This window comes from Zonotrichia leucophrys, chromosome 2 (genome assembly GCF_028769735.1).
Source record: "Zonotrichia leucophrys gambelii isolate GWCS_2022_RI chromosome 2, RI_Zleu_2.0, whole genome shotgun sequence".
In the NCBI taxonomy this organism is placed as follows: Eukaryota; Metazoa; Chordata; class Aves; order Passeriformes; family Passerellidae; genus Zonotrichia; species Zonotrichia leucophrys.
Genome location: NC_088171.1, coordinates 44,790,907 through 44,815,878, shown reverse-complemented (window position 1 = coordinate 44,815,878; position 24,972 = coordinate 44,790,907). Strand labels below are relative to the sequence as shown.

The 24,972-nt window shown below is 39.6% G+C and overlaps 1 protein-coding gene across 5 annotated transcripts in view; it reads right to left on the bottom strand.

The window, feature by feature from the left end:
* TMEM108 (transmembrane protein 108) overlaps window positions 1–24,972 on the bottom strand; it is a 161,384-nt gene that overhangs the window by 72,356 nt on the left and 64,056 nt on the right. For 4 of the 5 annotated variants that reach the window (XM_064703346.1, XM_064703344.1, XM_064703343.1 and 1 more), the window contains exon 3: window positions 12,000–12,081. In XM_064703346.1, coding sequence (XP_064559416.1) covers window positions 12,000–12,039 — 40 coding nt within the window. In that variant the 5' untranslated portion in view covers window positions 12,040–12,081. Of the gene's footprint in view, window positions 1–9,658; window positions 9,784–11,999; window positions 12,082–24,972 lie in introns of those variants that run through there. The other variant, XM_064703342.1, reaches the window with a different exon arrangement.

Here is a 24,972-nt window from a genome sequence, read left to right as displayed (position 1 = left end):
GCAATCTCCGTTCCTCCATGGATATAAAGCTTGAATCCCTTCAATCCATAGGATAAAAGATGCTTTACACTTGTCTATGCCATGCTAAAAAGGATCATCTCTGCTAGACCTAAAAATTTCATCTTGAAACACTGAAGACTGAGATTTTCCAGTCTCCCATAACTGACAAGATGGGGAGTAAGAGGGACTCTATCACATTTTGTTGCATTTTATGAAATGCAGAACACAACCTGGGAATAGAATTTTGAGAGTAACACGTCTCTAGCCCATAAATTTCACATTTGTAGTTAAAGATGGTAAAGCCATAATCAAACACCATCTGATTTCCAAACAAGGATTTGGATTCATTAATTAATTTGGATTCATCTCCCATCCTCTGACATTCTGACAGCAGACACCTGAGGGTGCAGAGAATGTTCCCCTTGAGGGATACATCCCTTTGAGGATTAAATGTAGGATTATTCAACCAGAAAATTTAATTTTAGAAGACAAGTACTAGGAAACTGATTTCTTTTTTTCATTTGCTCTTCACACTTCTTGTAATAATCTGAATATTACTAAAAATAAAAGCAGAAGGATGGCATAACCAATGCCTGTTAATACAAAAATAATTGGCTTAAATGAGGCACACACTCATATGCACAAAAAGTAAATGGCCCAAGAATTCTTTTGAGAGTTACAATATTTTTAGCCATATGGTATTTCTTATTAATTGTTATAATTACTAAATAAGAGCCAAAAGTATGCTCAGCAGTGTATAACACATCCAAATACTGTCAACCCCTAGGCTCAAATGCTTACAGTTCAATAGATAAGACATGCAGGAACAGGAGATACTGAGAAATTCAGTGACAAAAACAACAGCCCAAGGTCTCCTGGATATTAGGAGGTGCTTTTGGCCCTAGTCTTCCAGCTATATCAGCTACATCCCTCCTCTGAGAACGACAAAAATGGGCTCTAAGCTTTTTCTCCTCCACAGAGTCAGCAGAGAAAAAAGAAGCGAGAGAAAAGACGCAAGAAAAAGGGAACATATTTTGAAGCTTAACAATTCACACTGGCTCTGCAACATATTTTGGGCCCTTAGCAATTTATGCTAATTGCCTGTAACCCTCAAGCTGTTCTTTCTGTGATGGGGCTGCTCTGGAGCACAGCCAGCCCATGGTCCACAGAAGCACGGGCTGCTGTGCTGAGCTGTGCTGTGCAGCTCTAGTTTGCCACAGAGGCTCTGAACCAGGGGAATGAAACTGAAAATTTTGATGCAGCAGTAAAAACCACTGTGGAAAAGGCATGTTGCTCTGACAGAACTGAAGTGCTAGAAGCAGGGAACAGCAGAAGTCATTAAATGGTGTCACCACCTTCTGCAAGAAAGAGGGATTGTTTTCATGTTGGAAAATACTGGTGAAGACAGGTGCCCTGGAACTGAGAGAAGCTTATAGCTAGGAGCATTACAACAATTCAGACCAAGAGTTTTCTTTACAACAGCTTTTCCTTTCTGAAACAAATTTTCCTTGGAAGAAGCACTAGTCAAGCCTATGTACACTGCACCCCACTCACCCCAGGTTTTCTGCAGCTCTGTAAACTACAAGGAAAGAAGACCTTCCTTTTTCCTTTAGGAGCCCTTCTTTGACAATGCACACTAAGCATTCTCTGCCTTATCCTGTCCCCAGTTCATTCCCTTCCACCTCAGAGGCTAGAGGATTTATATCTGATTCCCTGTCAGTCACATACATGCTCAGTGGTGACTTTGAAACAAATGGCCCCAGTCATGAATGTCCCAAGGGCAAGAACAGATGCACTGCAGTGAGCATTGCTGAGGCCCAGGGTTCTATAACTCCTATCTTGTAGATGATCACTCCCATAAGGGATTGCCCTGCATGGAAAAAAAAAAAAAAAAAAAAAAAAAAAGAGCTGCTACTGTCCATTCCTAATAAGCTATAAACACTACTCCATTCCTGCACATCCTCCTTGTCTGCTCCTGGGAATCAGCCTTGGAGGATCCTCTTTCCCTAAGCACCTATTGCCCTTTCTCCAGCACAAGCTTCATCCTTAATAACTTTCAGGGCACCTCTGTGCAGTACAGACTGTAATGTGATTAACTTTATGCTTCACAACCTCAGCATTAAGAAGTAGGTCCCGGGGCAGGGATTTAACGTGAGGCTTTCAGGCATGTACAGAACCTTGATCAGAAAAACAGCTCTTCCTTCCTGAAATGGCACAACAAAACAGCTTTGAACTAGGTGAAATGGCCAGGTTCTCTAAGGAAAAAATAGCGTCAAACCCCAGCACTGTTGAGGTGAACAACAAAAAATGAGAGATAATTGATCCATTTTACCTCCAAGACAAGGCTGAAAGCTCACAGGATTTTAAGCCACTTTTTTTCTCTCCCTGTGCTGTAAGGCAAAACTTAATCTGTCTATACAAATACAAGTGTTTTGCCCTGCAAGCATGCTGTTATTAATTTATCAGGTTCTCTCCTTGTTTGTTATCTTTACTTTCCTCTCTTTGACATCTTCACTGTGGTGTTTGTATGTTAATTGTTAATGCCCCCAGCAATGAAAAGCTGCAATAGCCTAATGAATTTGTAGCCTCTATATGAGCCAGTGAAATCCAGTGCTTTAGAAGATAGTGCAAAATCATCATCCTTCCCATGCAACACTAACTTAAGGAAGCAGTGCCTTTTCCAAATGCATAAAGAATGAGAAACTTCAGATTAGAAAGCTGAGCTTCCCTCACAAGCTGTCTGCATGGGAATTCCAGCAGCAACAAAGCTATGGGTTTTAAAAAATGGATTTATACTGTGGCCAGAAATCATGCTGCTTTTCACAGTTTTACATCAAAGTACTGTCCTTAACGCTCACTGGTTCACTCTGAAAGTCACAATAAAATGTGATGTGAAGTCACCTAAGAGTGCACAAAAATTTCCAACTCTTTCAGGGTCTCCTGCAATGACTCGTAAGAACTGATGGCATTGGTCATCAACTTATTTAAGACCAATATTCTTCGGGGATGAGAGAGAATTGCTGGTTCCTTTTCTAGCAATAAGGAAGGTCTGTGGGTTAACTTCATGAGACCGAGTTTGTTGTGTAGTCTGAACATTCTGCTCTAGGCAATATTTTAGGTTTCCATGCAGAGCAAGTTTTACTCTGCCACAGCACACACACTTCTACTGACGATGGCAGTGGCTAGAAGGATATTTACATGTTGCTGCAGTAGAGAGTTAGTGAAAACAGTCCAATGAATACAGAATAGGCACACAATAAATCCAATCCGCACAAGTGCTTCAAATAGGTATGTGGAATACACCTAAAGACTGCAATTAAACCTGCAATAAGAAATGGGTATATTTACTTTATTATGAATATATTGACTTTATTATGAGGAATATGCAGCCATCTCTCTACCCATCCACATTGTTTTACTTTCTTCAACATGCCCTTTTTTTTGTTTTTCCCCCTTCCTTATAACTGGGTCTTAGCAAGCACTGAATATTACTCATATAATATTGAGGCAAAATATTTATGTTCTGCATAGTATTACACAGTTTTGAAACAAGGTCTACTCCCTTAAATTCGAGAGAAAGGGATCAGATTTTCCAAAATATCTTGGCACTCTGTATTAGAGAGATGTGCCTCACGCACTTCTTCAAGCCACCTGCAGAAGTTTCCTGCTCCAGACACTAGGAAGAAAGCAGGTTAATCTGCTTAGGTACTTAGGAAAACTCACTGAGTGCCAAAATCAGTTATTATGCATGTGCTGATATGGAAAACCTGGCCCCAGAAATCCTGTCCTTGGCCCTGCATGTTACTAGAAGCCTGGTCTTGAGAAATAGGAATAGCTCAGAAATGGGAAAGCTGGCCAGGCTACACTGCACTATTCCTCCAAAACCTGAAGTGGTGGCTCCTCCTGGGCACTCGCGATGCACATTATGAGATACACACCAGCCACAGTGGAGGCCCAGCACCTCAACCCCAAGGAAATATGGCCTCACTGTTGTGGTTCCCTTGCCTTCTCCAGCTGAAAGGCTGTGACCTGTTATAAAATTTTTCTTCTCATTTCCAGAACCTTTTGTGAACCCAGCAGGGGTGGGGTATTTTTCCTGCTAAGATCACTTTTCAAACATCTTGTGTAGGACATATAACAAACATCTTCCTCTCATCCAAAAATAATATGGGGAATAACAACATGTGAAAGAAGACTGTGGCTTTTCCCAGGCCTTGGGAGTACATCCTGCCCTTGAGGTTTCAGACATTAGAGGATAGGCACAGTTTAAACCAATAATGTACTACAAAACAATACATTCATACCAATTATGTACAGGGCCTTGATTTGTCAAGGAAGTTTTGTAGATGCCTGTCTTCAAATAAAGACCAGATGGATGCACTGCATCTAGAAGCAAAGGCTTTGTTCCAAAAGCTAACCTGGATAATTATTCACAACAAGTTTTTTCACAGGCAGAGTTTTGAAGTCTTCCATTGAGTCGAATGTGCTTAAGTTTTGGTACATGGTCAAGTTCTTCGGAGAATTTTTGTAGATCCACAGAGGACATCCATATATTTTCTATTTAGACAAGGGACAGGGATAATACCCATCACATGCTGCTGAATTAGATTACACTTTAGTGTATGTGTATTTCTTCTAAACTGTTTCTACTGCCTGCAACAAGCCTGGTTTTACAGGTAAATTATTTACACAGCCTGCTATGAGCTACAATGGACACACAACTGAGCAATGAAAGCTGCCATAACATCCACAGTTAGGTCTTTCCTGCTCAAAAATAGCGGAACATAGCATGCCACTGGGTGGCTGGAGGGAGAAAAGTTCAAAGGAGTTGCAACACACTTTTAACATATAAAAGTTTCAGCACCTAAACACAGGGGTCTAAATATTGCTTTGGTACTGATACCAGTGGTACAAATCCTTATGCAGGGCAGCTTTCACATGGGGAATATCACATAGCAGTGTAACAGAGTACCTAACAGCAATTTTTCTGTCTTTCCCACAGGAACAGTGTCACAGGCATTGGATAATTCACGGCCAGGAGACACCAGTGTGCATGTTGACATATAAATTTTCTTATTTCAAATTATTGGAACATAGTTCAATGGCAATTCAAGCCCAAGGCTAGTTGCTGCTGTAGGAGCAGTCTGGCTGGGGTAACAACTAAATTTACATATTTAACCATCTCTGCTGAATTAAGCCTTGATTGCAATATTGTCAAAAACCATAACAATGTTTCTTAGGCACAGCCAGGAAGAAAAGAAGGCTTCGGGGAAAGAAATAAATGTCTGACAGGATATCTTTGTTTTATATTGCAACATGTTGAAGCAATGAAGCTGGGAACATGAAGGCTGGGAATAAAATCCCAATCCTACTAATGTCAATGGGAGTTTTGCCATTGAACTCAATAGGACTGATATTTCATGGTTGCTAGGCCTGCACAACAGCAACATTTCTTTCTCCACTTGACACTGGGTCTCAAAACACACACATGAATTTGCACAGGCTGTTAAGTCTTTGTTCCTGAAGTTTCATTTCTGTTAGAGATGGATGAATAGACTTTTGAAAGGGAAAATAGAGGAAAGTCACATTTGTACTCCTGCCTATTCACTCTCGCTCTAAAACATCTCTCTCAGGGCTTTAGGCAAACAGCACTGAATCTAAAACAGATTAGACAGACATGGTGTCATACAATGGGGATCACTTCAGGTCTAAAACACAAATAATTCAAAACATAAGATGGAAGTAATACTGTGGGTTTAGATCAGATTATTGTTTTAACAAGGTGGTAAGGAATTTCAAAACCAAATCTTTGCAGCATTTTCAAATTTGGCTAAGCATACATATTTATATGTATTTACTTAATATCTCTTGGTTTTCTGGCATGCTAATCATGGACATTGTTACCAGAATGTCACACAACTGGTGTGTGAATGCTTGATGAATATAAACACTGTGAAGAATCCATGCTCATTAAGTTTGAAACATCTACAGGGCTCTAGTGCAAATAGCACTAGTAGAGACATAAAATTGAAGGTGTCTAATAACAAGAACATACTCAGACTATCAAATGATATATGCAAAGGCATGAATAGCTTGTTTGCAAATAAAAAGAGCAAATATAATAATGCAACTGCCTGTTGGCTTTTTATCCCAAATTCAGTGTCAAGAACCTAAACCATGACTTGATATTCTACAGCCCCAGGCCTCTTCCACATTTTTCTGTGTCTTTGAGCAAATCTTCAAGAAAAGTGGAGAACTTTACACAGTATGTTAGTTGTTTGTGTTGCTATGTCCTGAATTTTTATCTGCTCTTGGCAAAACAAGGCAGAAGATCCCCACCCCACAGATGTACCTCAAACTTGTTAAAGAGTTCACAATATCTGTGAAATCCTACGAAACAGTAATGCCTTTAAGGGTACAGCTCATGGAACCAGTAAATTTAAAATAAATACTGCAAGCTATTCATGGGAACAATCTCAGTTTTGGGATGGCGAGAGCCACCTGATTCACAGTTTTGCTTATTCAGGCAACAAGCAGGAACCCTCCCTCTTGTGTGTGTGTGTTTAAGCTGAAATCTCACTAAAGGGCACATCAAGGACACTGGAGCCTACATCTGATAAGAAAATGTAAATTCTATTTAGTTTCTTTATAAGGTGCATTGGTTTGCTTTTAAAGTCCCCTTTTATAAGGTCTGTTTTTCAGGACAGGATCACAAAATGGAAGGTTGCAGCTTTTTTCAAGAAGGCAGTTTTTGCTGAGAAGCTGAAGCAACAACCTTTAATTGAATTCTGGGAAAAGAAAGTGTTGAGGGACTGCTTGCTGTGAGCTGCCCGATGGGCAGGCTGTTACCAAGCCACGTGACTCTCAAACACAAATGCCTCAGCCCAGTGAGTATCCCAAAAAGCTTTGTACATCATACACTGCATAGCCAGAGGCTGTTTACCTTTCTAATTTTTAAGCAAACCAGATGGAATCTGTTTTGCTGGATAACCACTCCCCGCTGCTGTCTCTGCTCAAGCTAATACCTGCCAATCTAACAGAGCACAACAAAAATGCTGTTTTCTTTCCTCTCTGTGGGTCCTTGTGAATGACAGGAAGACACTCTCTGCTGATGTGTATCGAGTGATCCCCAGTACTTTTAAGCCCTTGTCAGCTGTGCATCTCTAGCGAATGGATTAATTATACATGGCTAGTGCAAGCTGAGAGCTCTCGGTGGAAGCGAGCAGGCTCATTTGCACTAAGGATACAGTACCTACTGGTCACAGCAACAGAGGGTCTGATGGGAGCTTTAGAAATCATCTAGATGACCTTTGTCTCCCCTGAGAGATGGGGTTTTTTTCCATTTGGTGTTTCAGTGGCAGACTTAAATCCTCCTGACTGCCTGTTCTAGAGTTTCAGTACCTTAACCTGATAAAGCATTTTTGCCTGATGCCTAATGTCAAGCTACCTGCTCCATAAATCTATTTCTTCACATCTCATCTACTGCTCTGGGCAGAGAACAGTTATTCCCCTGCATCTGGCAGCAGTCTTTCCTGTACTGTTACCATGCCTCTTCACTTGCACTAAATGAGCCATGTGTAATTGTATAAATGAGCCATCAGTGCATACCATCTTATTAATAACACGTAATTATTCACAGACAGCACTCGGCAATAGAAAGAAAAGCTGGTGGGTGTGGGTTCCTACCAGAGGCAAGAGGCATTAGGAGGCTGCTCAACACCTTTCAGAAGGCACTTAGGACTGGATCTTCTCTAATACAGGAATTTTACAAACTCACATTGCTTATCAAATATTTATGAGAAGAGGGATAAGCAAGATGGATTTGCTTCAGACTGGAATGGAGTGCAGGCCTGTGCTAACCCTTTCCACAGGGTGAACTTCACTGCAAAGACTTGATGAGAGGCAGCCAGGCTGCCAGTTAACACTGGGGAAGGCAAGCTGCATCCACAGCAAGGGGATACAAGACTTGTGACAGCCTGTGTGCAAGGCACAGCCACCCACAGCCATTTTTGCTCATTTTACTACGGAGAGTGGTACTTGCAAATAGGAAACTCTTTCTATTGATATTACTGGGCATCGTGCCAGGCTTCTGAGATGAAAGAGCGATACTTGGGAACACACTAAGTGATAATGACATGAAGAAGCACTCAGATGGCCGTTTATTTCAGATGCTGTGGTGTGACAGGTCCTCACACAGACCCTAGTGCTGTAAGTAAACAAGAAATAAAAGTCCTTGCATTTTTTCAGGAAAATAAATGCCTGAGGAAGCAAGTCGCATATAGAGGTTGTGCACCAAAAGCTCCACCAGTTACCTGTCTCCACATTTTTCTCTAGCTTATATGCAACTTAGAAGCCCTGAGTAAACAGTGCATGAACGGCAAATTATGATGTGCATGTTTTACTACTAAAAATGCAGACATATTGTGGCTCATGCTGTAGGGCTTAAATCATCACATTAGGTCTTTTTAAAAAATAGAGATTGCTCAGCCTCATGGGAAAGACATTTGCATCTTCATCATTACAGAGGCAACAAACTTCATCCATAAAGATGTGCCTAGAACAAATGGCAGCAAATTGTGGACACATGTTTTGCTTTAATTGGTCCTCATCAACTCAATCTAGCTAGTGACTTCAAAGAGCTCTTACTAAGAAACCACTTCCAAATTTTTTGTTTCAATCTTTTTCGGAGGTTTTTTTTTTTAATGTCTTAAGAAATTTCAGATTAAATAGAATCTTTGAAGATACAGCATGAAAGCACTACTTCTTCATAGCCTTACATCACATGTTTAATTACTTATTCATAAATTATGAATGACTAGAGGTAAAGTAGCATCGCCCGGAGCCCCTGTCCTGGGCCAAGTGCAGTGCTACAATTTTCACAGACTCTACCCCTTGACAGCTGGGATCAGATTCAAGCCAGCTACAACTCTATTCAAAAGAGCAGCTGTTGCTAGTGCCATTTTCACATGCTATTCTTGATCAGCATGAATGGATGGAATGTGCTCTTTTTGGAAAGCAAAAGAGTATGGATGGCAATAGAATGCTTACATAACTCATGTGAAATTCACCAAAAAGCCCAGACATGTTACAATCAAAATCTTATTTTTATATGGGTCTGATTTTAAAAATGCAGCTAACAAATTCCACTGTTTGAAAATCAAACCAATATCTACAAAACCCTTTTCTTCCAGCCCCAAAGCCAAGAAGCCCTCTAGAGTACAGAGTCCTACTGTCTCAGACACTGCACAAACACAGCTGAACACAGCACAAATGAACAGAGGTGGAAAAGAATTCACACATGAGTGTAGCCACTACTGGCCCAGTAGCACAGCTGAGACTCAAGCAAAATGTGGCAAGATTCATAACAACACACCAGTTTGGAGGTGAAACTGCTTCTTCCAACATTTCTTTGCCACAGGCTCATCCACAAGCACACACAGAGTCTCATCTCTCCAGCTGATCACTGTTTCTACAAAACCCACCAACACTTTGTTCCAGCTATCCTAGGTTTTCTGTGTTTATGCATGCCCTATGCTCCTATTTGCAAAAATGCATACATAGATCCCCTCTGTCTATAACCTGAACCTCAATCACTCACTCATGCCACAGCAGACAATGAAAACATTGCCACGTTATCGAGGCAGCACCACAGACCCACTTGTTGCAGCTGTAGAAGAGGAAGGCAGGCAGGTGGAAGACATTGGTGAATCAGCCCAAAACAGAATATCCTCTTTGGATAATTTCTCTGAAAGTTTGCTTTTTCTTCAGCTGTACAGTAGCACTAATTTTCCTCCTTTGTCCAAATGAAACAAATAAGACCATGCTGCAGGCCCTTCTTATACCATAAAGAACAGTCACAGGAAACACATTAATTTCCTCTTCCTTGGACAGAATGCACTCTCTTGGAGGTTGTTTATAGCACTGTGATGTAACTGGGGAAAAAGTGAGCTTAGGTAACACACCTCAGTGCATCTAAAAGCAAGCTGAGATAATAGAAATTAAGTAACTTTCTATTGGCTTTTTATAAACCAACCAGTGAAAACATTCATTCCAGATGCCCAAAATACTTCTGATATAGCTATAGCTGCTGCTGCATTTGTTAATGGAAACTACATTTATTACAAGTTTTTGCTGAACTCAGAGAAATAAAGCAGTTTTTTCTCCTGTCATCAGAAGTAGTAAGATCAGAATCTGTATTTTCAAATTACATCAGAGAGTTGACAATATTGCTGCATAGTCATACTACATATGTATGTGTGTGCATATACATATATACAGTTTTCTCAGTTTTCCCTTTTTATATTCAGTGTTCCTCTACTTCCCACATATCTTGTCAACATATGACCCTGAAAAATACAGTTTAAAGCAGCAGGGATAACAAAGGGGAGTGTTGCCAAGCAGGGAAGTATGGTATTAAAAAAAATAAAAATAGTTACAGAAAGACTCAATACTGTGATAGCTTGGATTAACAGTATACCTTCCTTCTTTTCCCTACATGTTGACAGAAATGTATTTATACAGTTCTGCTTCATATTTTCTTTCCAATGAACCTAATGTTGGTCCAGAAACCAAGTTAGTTTTAGAGTTAAATCACATTTCAACATGGCAAAATGCAGTGATGTATTCTGGGTCCTTAGCTGTGGTAAAAATACCAGAGCCCCCACTACTCTCAGTAGGTTCCTGGTTAAAATTCTCCTTGAGGAGCTCTTCCTACATTGCACTCCAGCCAGGCAGCAAATCTGAGGGGGCCAAAATCATGCTGCTGGGCAGGTCATGTAGGCACATCTGGCCCAGATTTATTCTCAAGTAAAATAACCTTGGGTGCACCTCTGGAGCCTCCCCTCTAATGTCATGAGGACACAACTCTGTTTCCCCTGTGCCACAGGAGAAGCTGTGCATAGGAGTAAGAGCATCAACCAATACAACAAAGCAAAACGAAATCTCTCACTCTATACACTGATGATCATGAGTAAAGCAAAGATACAATAGCAAGCAGATTTCTGTAACAGCCCACAAAATATTTCCTAGATTTAATTTTCACACATCCAATAAAATGACAGCCCTTCCATTGCTCATTCCAAGCACACTAAGTATGATTTTCTGGTTTTTCTCTTGCTTTTGCCAGAATAAGGGAAATTCATACAAAATTGTCTATGAAAATATGTACATTGAAGTGAAACATTCTGCCAAATTGAAGTGACAACATTAAAAAACCTGTTTGTTTTTTTTTCATTTTTACTGGAAATTAGCAATTTCCCTTGTAAAACATGAGAGCAAGTGGTTATATTTACATTTTGTCTAGTCCTACTTGATTTAATCTCTACAATTTTGAAGAAAAATTGTTGCTTGATGCTTGCACTGAAAATTGTCAGTTTATAAAATTGCCCCAACAATGTCAGTGCTGTTTTACAAATAAAACCTCCCCTTACTTCCATGAATGGGGGTCCACCCCTGTCCACAGTCTAAATTCCACCTGATGCTTTTGCTGGACTTTCACATTGGATGGACTCTTTTGAAAGCCATAACTTAGAAAAAGAAAGAAACTTGTCATCTCAGGAAGTGACACAGAATTTAGGTCTGTGTAAGCCTAGACTTTTCCTCACTCACAGATCTTTCATTGAGTGGCAACCACCAGAAATGCCAAGTGGGATGGATCCCTCTTCCAAAAAATGTTGCGTTATTTCTTCCAGCCACAATCCTCTGTATCTTCATTTCATTTTTCTGAGGGTGATAGTTGCCTCACTTGCAAGACACAGCAAATCAATTCTATTCTTGTACAAAACTCTGCAGAATCAGCTGATCCTTCAACTCATTTTTTAATAAATCTCTAAATATCTCATACAACAGGATAATTTTACTTTCATATGGTTCCTCCAGGTACCTGAAGCAAGACACATGGTTAAATACTTCCCTGAATTGTGCCCTGCATAAATATTACTGTCTTACATAAGGATTTGAATAGTTTCTTTCTTACAGAATAAAAATTCATATTTACTTACTAAACAGTTGGCAATAGAGGACCTGTAAGCTTCTCTTCATGGTATCATGTGGTCCTGCTGGTCTGCCAGTTTATTCATGATTCTGCCAAAAAAAGTCAAGAGAAGGAGAAAATTATGTTTGAAAAATATAGACTGCCTTGTTATACCTGTTCATTTCAAAGTCAGATGAAGCTTCATAGGAAAATTGTATTGATAAGCTTTGGGAAATTGTCTGACTGCCCTTTGTTTGCTTTGGCCATGCTCTCTCTCCAACAGCTTGGCAGGGAAGTATAGAGTCATGGCCAAACAGGGAAAAATTTCTCAAGAGTATGTGAAATGAACACACTAAAAATTACTTTCATGTCATGCTTATGTCTTGATAAAATTAATTTCATCAGAGTCTTTTTAGTCTGGAGGAAGGGTCCTCGGTGGAGAAGCAAACACAAGATGCAGACACCCCCAGGCAGCTGTGCTGGGCACATGGGGCTGTAGTTTTCTCCCTGAGCCTCCCCTTTTCACTTCCCTCAAGAAGTACTACACAGGGAAAGCCCACCCCCTCCTTTCCCAATGAAAATTTCAGTGGTGCCAAAGCAGACGAGACCCCAAACTCTGCTGAAATCTCTGCACAGAGGGCAGCTTTGTCCTGGCATTTTTAGCTCTATTTTAGTCAGCTGTTGTAGGTCATATTCCTTCCTGATATACCTGGGCTGGAGAACCTTCTCTATGTCTCTAGACATTTTCTGTTTATTCTAAATTGAACTGTCTTGGTGCAGAAGGGGATCTCATAATTCTTGTGCCTGCTGTCTGAATATGTGATGTGGCAAAAACATGTGACCACCTTACCTCCCTGCCTTTGCCCACTTGGGGAGCATCTAATAATATTTTATGAGTCCTCAGATGGTATTTTCAAATACTTGACATGGATATTTTTCCACCCTTGGTTTAAAAGATACTATGAAAAAATAAATCCCAATCATGCTGATATTAATTATTCACATTGTGTGGAAAATAAATGCATAAATCAGAAGTGAAAAGCAAATGTGGTCCCAAAGCACTGCTGTGAGTAATGTCTCACCAAGTACCCAAAGACAACACAATATTCAAGCTCTTTTTTCCAGAAAAAATAATTTGCTAAACATTCAGAACTAACTGTGAAAAGGAGGACCCTGAGATCACCTACTTAAAAGCCCCCTGGTCAATATTAAAAAGCATGTAGTATCCTCTAGCTTCCAGTTCAACACATCTTCATCTTCTGAACTCCTAGGGATATTTCTGAGTCATTTTAACATGCATATAAATCTTTCAGGGCTTATTTAAAATGCAGTCTTGAAGACATAAGATAAACAAATCAAACCAATGAATAACACCTTTGAACTGTATAAATGCTGCAGAGCTTGTGAAAACAGAGCTATATTTGACTTTTATGTGGAAAATGAACAAGAATCATGACTTTTCTTGCCCATAACAAAAGATGCTTGAGTTTTGTTAAGTTATTCCACACAGAAATTTATGAAGACAAATGCCATGTGTTTGGATTCCTCCACATTTTCCATTTAACACTGGACCTTAAAAACATCTCTGTAACTTGCAGAAATGTCAGTATCTGCAAGGCATTTTCTCTTAAATGGAAGCAATCACCTGTGAATTAGCCTATCATTTTTAATCAGAATTAGTGTCAGATTCATGCTATAGTTTTATCATGGAAACTTGCTGAGGGACTTATTTACCCCTTTTTCCCTATGGCTTACCAAATGATGAAACAGATGTAGGAAAAAACCTCTGTCTTCACGTATAAACAAACATAATATAATCTGTTACAGCACTCTTCCAAGAGGCATATACAATAGGCCTGTGTTTAGCAGCCACTAAGATATTAATAAAAATATATGCAGGAAAAGACAAGAACCAGATAAGCCACTGACAATGTAGAAACCATACACACAAGTACTCCTACAAAGTACAAATGAATTAAGTTTGTATCAAAACAGGATTTACAAGCACTGACCCATGTGAAGTCATAAAAAACAATGGAAAAAAAGGAGAATCTGAAATTGCAGCTCTAAATCCCCATTATTAACTTTGTATAATTTTAACTACACTTGGCAATACTGATGTGATGCAGTTCTTGGCTGTGAACCATATTTATTTTTGTCTTTCTCTCCCATCTCCGTATTAATACTATCAATAATAAAGAAAGACATTTGCTCATAAATTCTGGTATTGTGGCTGAAATAAATGGCATGCTTTTGTGTATATATTTATTTAGACCAGGAATTTACCCTGTGCTAAAAAATACGAACTAGTGTGCATATGGGCAAAAAACAAAGGTTATCAATAGAAAACTTTATTATGTTGTTCTGTTGGTCTCAGTTAGAAGATTTATCCTTTTGACCACATGGCCATAAAATAATACATAAAATAATACATGGCCATAAAATAATACATGGAGAACTCAGTGAAGATACATAAACTAAATGTTGCCATGAATGTCTCAATTTCTTCAAAGTCCTGACTTGGGCTTAAAAGAAAAAAACATTTCAGTTGGAAAGGACCCACAATGATCATCTAGTACAACTAATGTAAACATGTTTAAAGCATTTTTTAAACATTTTTTCCCCCACAGTTTTTAATACCTTATTTCTTGTGTACAGGAAATATGTGCAAAACAAGGATTTGTTTTATTGCAAGGCAAGAGACATCTAGTAAGATTTATTTGTATAGCTTTGGAATCCCAGGAACACCAGTGATGGTTTTCCAGAGGCAGAGACTGCTTGCAATGACCATCAAAGCTGCACAAAGTTGAGGTGGATGAACCAGCCCATCAAGTCCCTGAATCAAGACCTGACTTGAGAACAGAGGAACCACTGCTGCACCCACCCAGGTGAAAGCTCCAGCAAGCCCATTACCCTGACTTAAACACGAGCTGCCAGCAGGACAGCAGGAAATTATTTGCGAAACAACCTCAGTGCAAGGTAATCTTTACACCCTGGCATCGATTGCTCTATCTCCAGCAAGCAAGCTGAGTGGAATAAATTACCTGAGGTGCCATATTTTTTTAACTTGAGAATAATTATTCCTCACTTATTTCCTCCACATCATACAATTTTAGTCTTTCATTAGATCATTTAGAATCTCTTTTTCAAGCTGAGGAATTCTTGGGCTTTTTTTTCATAAAGAAGATATACTTAATGTCTGATAATTGTCATGCCTTAAGCTATACTTATCCATTCCAGTTCAGATCTGCGGAGAAGGGAAAAAATTGTATGCAGCCACCAAAATTTGGGTGTGTACTGGAGTTTCATACTGCACAGTGATATCTCCTGTTTCTTCTCTAGTCTCTTCCCATTTGTGCCTATGATTCTCTTTGTCTTCATCACAGCTCCTGAGCTCTACTCCACTGTTTTACAGATCTGCCTGCTAAGTAACAACAACTCCTCTGAAGCCTTTCCTCAGGTATTTAGAGCTTGGACTAATTTTTGCCTGTGGATGTGAATTTGCAATTATCACCATGGAATTTCATCTGCCATTTTTGCCACACAAAATGGCACCATTTACTATCTTGACTTTTCTGAGAGAGGGCAATGAAGGGCTGAATTACTGTTGCTATTATTATGATACTGCAAATATGTACCTATCATATATAAGGACTTTTGAAGCTACCACAGTTTCTACAATAATTCCTTCCAATCATGGAAATTCTTCTGTACCTCTAAGAATACAAAGCAAAATCTCATGGTCAGACATTTCAATAGCTGCAGAGGAAATCTCCTTTCTGAGTATTAAGCCATGTCCAGCCATCACGATACCCTTCTCAGGGCCCTGTAGGTACATTTATTTATCACAATCAAGGAAGGTTACAGATTTGCTGGTAGATGAGAGTGCTCTAGTTCACCAACCCATGTTCTCTTAGGTATTTGAGAATGTAATTTTAGGCACTAATAGATTAGCAAAGCTGTGCACTGCAGATGGAAAATGCAGACACACAGCCAGTTCCTGACTTTGGACAGTTTAATTTAAAACCAGAGTACCACCACCTGTTTTAAAAACACAAACTGTCACTTAATAGAAAAAAATTATGAAGAATGAGCAGAAATAGAAGTGATCTTGGAAAAAAATTTAGCTGGAAAATGTGTGCTAAACTTCAGTAATCCAGAATCTAATGTGAGTCTCTGAGTTTTGTATCCATTTTATACTCTTCACTCATTTCTTCAACACCTCCCTGAGGTTTTTTGGGAGTTGACTTCTCCAACATACTGAGTTTTAATGTTTGAGAAGCCATTGTGAGTACTTGAGGAATTATCTGATACAGCTATACCTGATCCCTGAGATTTTTTTTTAAGGATTGTAAAGTTAATTTCCTAGATTTTGGTCTCCAAGTGAAAGGGTATATTCCCAAATCCTCTGAACCCCCTCTGAAAACCAGGAAATAAAGGTTTAATTATGACCTTCATTGCATTCATATTGGTGTACCTACTGACATACTTTGAAAGAAAGCAATAAAGTTAGTGCAAGTTTGTAATCAAATCAACGTCAACTTTGAAATATTCATCTTCCATAGTTAAATTTGACAAAATTTGTATCCAGAAAAGGTGTCATATACCTAACCACCTAACCTATTTGTGTTTAAAAATACTGGTTAAGCACTTGGTGTTTGAAATGGACTTACATATTTTGCATTTTTTAGTACGCAATATTTCACATACAGTTTATCTTACCAAAATGATGAATAGATGTGTGGAATCCCTGTGGACAGCTAGCAATATTGTCTTTCACAGTAAGTGATCCCCTCAACATCTCAGTTAAATTAAAGAGGACAATGAAGACATAATGATGGATTGAAGACAAAAGAGTCCAAAAGAGCAGACAGCTCCCAGCCATACATTATGTCTGATGGGGAAAAAATGCCAACCAGGCTTCAAATTAAAGAAGAAATAGAGGAGAAAGAACAGAAGATGCACGTTGAGGCAAAGCTAACAGTCAGTGGAGAACTCTTTTTTATTGTCTGTCAAATGGAAACCAGGAGACTAAAATACAGAAGCAGAAAAATGGTGATAAAAGAGGAGACAAGCAAAAGACATGCCACTCCCATCCATGAAGCACATAAACCTCATTATGTTACTTCTGACTGCCTTCTCTCTGCTACAGATCATTCTGGAAAGGAGAAAATGGTACATCACAGACAGTTTTCAACAATAGTATTTCTCCAGAAAATGAAAGAGAAAAAGTAGACAGACTCAGAAGTACTTCCATCTCCAATCTTTTTTGACTCCCCTCTCAAGAAAACCCAGCCTTGATCCTTTCAGTATAATATTGCCCCAGGATGTTCAACGAATTTCTCATAACACATCAACAGCAGAGGCTGCTCAATTACAACTCAAGAATGCTGAGATTATCCCCAGGAGTTACTCCCCCAGTGTAAAGTCCACCACCATGGTCTTCCTCCACTGCATCCCACTGGTTAATCACAGTGGGTGTTCTGGTGTGCCTCATAAAAGGAACAGGTGTCCCCTTCTTGACTACACACAGCTCAAGCACAACTCTGTGTTTTCTTTGTGTCTGTTTCTTAATTTTATGGCCTGCTCCCACAATCCAGATGTTATTTTGCAAAATTTATATCCAAAAAAGCTTCAGGGCATGCTAATAAAAAGATGATTAACTTGCAGCAATAAGATTCCTCCAAGCAGGAATTCTCTGTTCTTGTTCAACATGTGCCACATTGTTTGCTGTGATTTATTTCCACTGCTTGGAACGTGCAAACTACTGTTATCATCTATCTTCACACCATTCTGAGTGGAGAATTTTTATATTTATGTCCATTTTATACTTAGACCTTTCAGCACTTTTTGAAGTAGATTCCTCTTTGCAGATTTAAGAATGAGCAATTCACATCTACTTCCACTGTTACCCAGAGAAGTGTACACTCTTTGCTTTCCTAAGGTCTCCAAAGAGTAGGTCGACCCTCAGGATACCACAGCTGATCAAAACCAGTCTTGGTGGTGGAGTGTAGGCCTGTCATGTGTGCATAAGGAATAGTTAGGAGGCATCTGAACTAGAGCTACTACCATACTTTTCTTGCATTCTATGGGACACGAACTCGGCAGCAGAGAACCTCAGAGCATCCAGAACAAAACCAAAAACAAATTACCTTCCCAAAGCCTCTCCCTTCTGAATTCAGGTGCACAGCATCTACAATCCCCACTGCACCTGAGGCTGGCTGTGGTTTTCCTTGTACTGGTGTTTGGATCCATACTCCCCATTAGCACAACGACAAACACCACTCAAGGAAAACACACAGAGAAAGCAGTGTCGATATACAAGGGAAACCGTTACAGCAATTGTTCCCTCTTCCTCAGCTTCCTTACTTCATCATTAACTACTGAAGTCCCCATCCCTCATCTCTCTAACATAACAGTTCCAATTCCTGTGTTCAGCCCTCCTCCCAGCTGTGACAGTGTTTCTATGAACAACTCTAGGCAAGATGATCACTTAAAGACTGTCATTCCTGTGGCAAGCGGAGGTCACGGCCAGCTAGCTCACCCTTCACCATCTTCCTTTATTCCCATGTCAGGCCTGGGGCATGCTGATGAAAGGGAGAGGGAAGAAAGGAACTCTGGGGATTCACTATCATAAAAATAGACGGGCGTGAAGAACCTCACGTCCAAGTGACCATGGGCAGGGGAAGGACTTAGTCAGCAAAGGCTGGGTAGAACAGCTGTTGCCTTTGGCTATTTAATGCCTTGGCATCTATGGTCATCTCATGAACAATCACTGATTGCAAAAGGCAATCATTCAAAGGGTAGGGAAAACTGAGAGGAAAAATACCAGGGTGGAAATGAAATGTCATTTCACAAGAGACATGACCATTCTGGAAAAGCTGTGATGGCCAGGATCACTCTTGGCTGATTACAACTGAGAAATCCCAGAGATGGAGAACAGAAAAAAAATCTAAAGCCCTTGGCTGCTAAATGTTCTTCACACTACATCAGTGGTGCAAGGGACTATTTCTTTGTTCCTAATCACCTACCATTAGCAAATACTTCTTATGGCAGCTCCAGTGGGAGAAAAGTCTGCACAGCTGTTCTGGTTGCTTCTTGTTCTCAATGGTGCAAAGACATGACTGTGTGTGTCTGTCTGTCCAGTTTTAGTATACGAAAAGAAGAAGCCTTTCCTTTACATCATTCATGCCTGTGGAGCCCTGAGAAGCTAACATCTTCATAAAGATCAAACTGACTTAGGAGCTGTAGGGATAATTAGAATTTGGTCATTAATACCCATTAGGGATGGGCAGGGGAAGACTTCTGTGCTTATTTTAAAACTTGTATATGGCTGAATATAAAATATCCAATGATGAAATACTGAAATATTTTTGTGAAGTCCCTGTGGACACCTAGCAATATTCTCTTTCACAGTAAGCAATCCCCTCAATACATGAGAATATATGGGCATTTGAAACTTGGATAATGAAATTTTATTTTGTTGAAATAAATATGAAATTGAAATACACCTTGAAACATGCTGTTTTGGGTAACTGAAGGAAAAAAGTCCAACTTCTCCGAGTTTTCGTGAGAATAATCCTTCACAATGCAACATGAAAAAAGAAAGTGGAACAACTGAGTCAAGAAAGTTGTACAGAAAAAGTCCATAGTGAAAAGCATTTTTCACTGTCTTCTTGAAAAGCCTTTTTTTTTTTAAATGAAATATGACAGATTTAAGACTAAGTTGTGTAATTTTTCAAAATTTTCTTTGTGGGTCTCATGACAGCCAAACTAAAGAAAATCTTTTAATATTAATTTCAAGCTCATGATGAAAATTTCACAGGCTGCACTACACCAAGGAAGCATTCAGCAGTATAAGTTGCCTGCTCTTTCATAGAAGAACTTTATAACCACTGGAAGCTCTCCTGCGAAAAGACTTTTCTGGCACATAGGACTATATTAGTAAAGATGTCTCTATACTAATACTTCTGGAAAAATAAAGAAAATACAGCGTCTTTATCCTTGTCACCCACAGCAGAGAATGGATGTAGAAACAAGCTCTACTTCCACAGCACTCTTGTGATGCTGAGTTTTCCCTGGTGGATCTCCTATGGCATCTCATGGGCCTCAGGGTGTCCACACTGTGGATGCGACATTTGATTTACACACTGAAACTCCCTCTGCAATGAGCAGCTGGATTGGCTCCTCTGAAGCCTGTGCCCTGTTTAAAATGCCTCTCTTGGGAGGAAAAGGCCCATTCCTTTTGTGGGGCTGTTTTTCTCCACTGAATTTCAAAGGGCTGATGGTCAAGCAATTGATTTCAGCCCCTAACACCGAAAATGAGGATGCCAACATCTGTAAAAGGAATCTCACCCAGAGCTTTCTCCAGATACAGGGATTTCAAGGCTTATGGGGTTAACTTCACTGCAGCTGTGTTAAACTATTCTCTTGTTCCCATTGTGTAGGGTATGCAATAAAAAAAGACTTAATGTAAAGGACAGGCAAGCAAATAGCTTTGCCTGCATTGTAATAAACACAGGAGAGTTGAAAAAGGGTTTACCTTTGTGAAGCAGCTGAAATCAGGCTTTTCACATTATTCACCTTGATTAAATGCAAGTATTTCCAGTAGATTAAAAAAAGCATGCAAAAGAGAAGGTATAATTTTCCCTCTTTTATAATATGGTACTGTATTCCTAAGGTCGATTTACTGGGTCAAATTTTCAAGAATGGAAATCATCATCTGTACACAAAGAGGAGTATGCACGCTCCATGCCTCTGAAATTCAGGCCAAAATATCAGTTTAATAAAGATGCTCCAAAATGGAAGCAAGTCCTGTGCTGTCAAACATATCTGTATTAGAATCCTGAAAACACTGATACACAGGCCCCAGGAGGCTTCAAAGGAAATCTATAGCAGAGATGGAAACATCTCAATATAACATTTTAACTGCAAGATCATCTTCCCTTTAGTGAACGTTACAATTACCCAGCTAAACAAATAATCCTTAAGACACCACCACAAAGGAGGCCCAGTATTGTGCATCAGCACTGTCTGATTTACTGTGAACTAAAGACACAAGCTAGGAGATGAAAGTGCCTCTAATTGTTTTGACAAAAATCTCACAATACTGGGTTTTGGCTTTGAAAACTTCATCTGTAAAAAAGGTTCCTTGTACTAACTTTCCTCAAGAGACTGTAAAGATTAACGAGATTGAGGGATATGAAAGGAGAAAAAGATCAAGATAGGCTAATTAAGTTTTGGAGCATCTCAAGGGGAACTTCAACTGACCTGCTGGAAGATAAGCACAGCAGACCTGAATCCAAGACCCGTTCACTCTGCCCTGCCTCTCAGCTCCCCAGGCTGGTTTACATCTACAAAGCACGGAGAAAGAATCACCAGTGAAGGATGGCAGTGTAGAGCTCTTCTGGCTCCATCAGTTGCTGAGGCCAGTCCACAGACCCAGCCTTTCTGAGAACTGAAGATGGGTGAAACACAAGAACTTTGAGTCAGGTCAGAGTACCCTGCCTATATATTTTGGTTGTGGCCCATCCTATTGTACCAAACAAGATACCACAGTTAAGGAAAACATAACCATTTCAGTTATCAAAAAAACTAAATAAATGCAATGCATTCATTATTGTAATTTTGAATTGCATATATATATTTGTTTGTGGATATATGTATAGATGATAGCCATGTTTTCTGTTTGTCTTTCCTTCTCTGTTTATACTAGCATGCATCTCAGTGACAAAAGGTAACAAAAAAAAGAAAAAAGAAGAAAAGAAAAAAAATTAATAAAACTGTACAACATATCTCCTTTTTCTTTTCAGTGAAAAGAAAATCATAATAAGTTTCCTATCAAAATACATGTTCAAGATTATTTCCATGTCAGTTTTGGATTGAATGTTTTGAACCAGCCCTAATCATAATGTGTGAGTACAGCATAAGGATCTAATTTCACAATGACAGGTTATAATAGACATACACAAGTATCTAAGATTGAAAGAAACATTTTATTATAATTGAAAAAAGCATGGTAGGAAAGCATTACCAGCTTTTCAGTTCTTAACCATTCAGTCTCAATGGTGCATTAATGTATTTAATACTAACCTATATCGCTAGCTTTTTTAACAGACCATAAATCCCAAGAAAATCCAACATGGTTTATATAAATATTTTTAGTAAAAATATCAGTATGGTAAACAGATGTGAAAGTTTGGGCATTTCTAAGACCTTCTTGTGTGCTCTGCCAGATCCTCTTACCCCCATGACAGGATGTTAGTTCAGGGGCAATCCCAACTAAGTGTTTGCTGCTTTCCTTTGCTCAGCTATTTTAGAGCACACATTCATCTTGAAATGAAGTCTATCACTTCAAAGACAAAGTCTGTCTGAACCAGCTTCTTCTATGAAATTATAACAACTTCAGCTCTAAGAATAGGAACATTTCTGGCAGATCTGGATGGATGGATGCATAAATGCATAATCATTTGACACAGAAAGTAAGACAATGTCTTGACCTATGTCTCTGGTTAAACCTCTTTTTAACAGAGCCATTTACTACCTCCTTTATAATCAGACATTCAATATGGTAAGGAGAGAAGGGAGATAAAGTGAGCTCTGAAATATGACTGCACTGCTTTGGCGGGCTGATCAACACACACTGGAAAGTAGAACAGTACACCTGCTTAGGCTTGACATTTCATCTCAGAGTTTATCATAACCGTGTCTAGTTCAAGGGACACCATTTTTTTATCCTCAGCTTTCCCAGAGTTTGATGTCAGAGGAAGAAATGGCCACAGAAAAAATAGGAGACTACCAACCAGTGATCCACACATTAATAGCAATCCCTTTTTTATAGAAGACTATTTTGCACACCATTTTGAGACAGTGGGTGGAAATAAAAATTTTAAAAAATCACATGGCATCACATAGAAATATAGCCACATAAAAATTTAGCTCTGAAGGAAGGTGGCAGGAAATAGGCTCTTGGTAATTTCCAAATTATTCATTCTTCTGCCTACAAGGTTACTGTAGTGCAAACACTGAATTTCATTTGAAAATGCATGTAGTGCTGTCTGATTCAATAGGAAGAATTTCCAAGAAAATTAAATGTCAGAGCAGCATGGCTTATTGGTTTTACTCAATGTAAATTCACTTTTTATGCAACTCTGAATAATAATAATGTCCTAGTCTGTGTCAACGTGATGTCTACAACTTAGGGCTTTGGAGAGGGGGACTGAAGGCAAAAGAAGGAGAGATAGGGTAAGATGATTGGGCAAGATGCTAACCTGGCACTGACAGAGATTTAGGTCTACATGACAGGTCTGAAGCTTTAGAGAGGATTTAACATGCAGATCACTGTGTGTCTTATTTTCTTCCTTTTCAGTTTGTGCAGGCAGCAAGACTGCTACTGGCTAAACAGCTCATCTTCCCTCCTTCAAAAGGTTCACTGGCATGCACAGAGGTGCAAGTAAGCCAGAAGGAAAAGCATATGGAAAAAAAGGGAAATCTCAAAACACCAGCATCTAAAACCACATTATCCTGTCAACTAAGATTATGCTCAGATGCACAGCTTATTCTAATAGGTTAGTGAAAACTCTGTTTACTGCCTGGCACTGTGAAGTTCTTCCTTAGGTGAAGTTCTCCCTCAGGTGAGGCCCACTGACCCTGAGAGGAGATTTCAGTATAGATTCAGCACCTGGCTCAAGATTCATAAAGCAGTGCAAGCAAATGCCACAATTTGAAGAAGGTTGTTCTTTTTTTTCCTGACAGGTGTAAGGAAGAGCCTAGACAGGGAAAGAATAGGACTACTTAGGTGAAGGACTGATAGGTGGATTTAATAAATAAACATGTGCCTAAATAGCTGACTAGAGCTAAAATGTGAGGACCATTTCAGGTGTGCCAGATACTTTCTGCTACACTGCAACTGAGATGGGCTAAGCCATGTTCTGAGCTGCTGACTGCAAATCCAGAGTAATTCCAGTGACTCTGTCCCACCACAATGGGATTCAATAAGGAAATGAACTGATGAAGGAAAATGGGGAAGAGTGGTCTTGAACAGCACAGGAGAGGATGTGGGGAAGATCAGATTGTTACAGCAGGATTTTTGCAGGTACAGACTTCAGTCAGACACCCTTCTCATTGTGAAAGCTAATAGAGACTATCTTCTATTTGTGCATCTGAAAAACTTTCTCTCTCCCTTTCTATCCTTCTCTTTTCCTACTAAAGAAAAATTTTTCAGTGAAACAGAGACGATCTCTTCCAGGTCCTGCTTGATTGCACCATGGCTTTGCTTCTACAGGCTGTAAAAAGTTGGGGAGAACATGCTGTGTCTTTTGGGTGCAATGCACTTCTGAGCCATGAGTTCAACCTTGCAAGGACAAAAACAGGAGATGTCCAGCCATAGGTGTATTGTGTGACATAGTTTCCACCTTATCCCCAAATCAGCTCACACAATTTGAGGCCACCCAGGGGCACAATGAAGGCTCATTTTCAAATAAAATTGCAGCTTCTCTCTGCTTCAGGAGCCCCTGCCCCTGTGTGCTAAGATTGTCACAACAGTTACAGAAGACATGAATCAATATGAAGGAATGAGAGCTCTTTTGGTGCATCTATCCTGGCAGTGCAAGAAATCTGCACTGGTTATGGTTTGAACACACTGTGACAAAGCAAATAATACACTCACATATCTTGATTTTTAATCTGATATCCAGCCTCACTCGGTGAAAGAGCAAGGGCTGACTGCACGCATTCAGCAAGTCAAGGTCACAAGAAGAAGGAACTTGCTGTTTGCTGCATCTCTGCCTCAGCACGGATGGCACTGGACAGTCCAACAAGACTGAGGTAAGGGCTTGGAAAACCACCATGGTTGTGCCTAGGGCAGTGGAAAGCTGGCCTGGGGAACTGGATTCTGTCTCTGCCTCAGTGCCTAATGCCAAGGGAGTCACAAAATCCAAACTTCATGCAGGCAGTCATTAATTGCATCTTCTTTGTTTGCTTAGAGCAGAGCACGGAACACC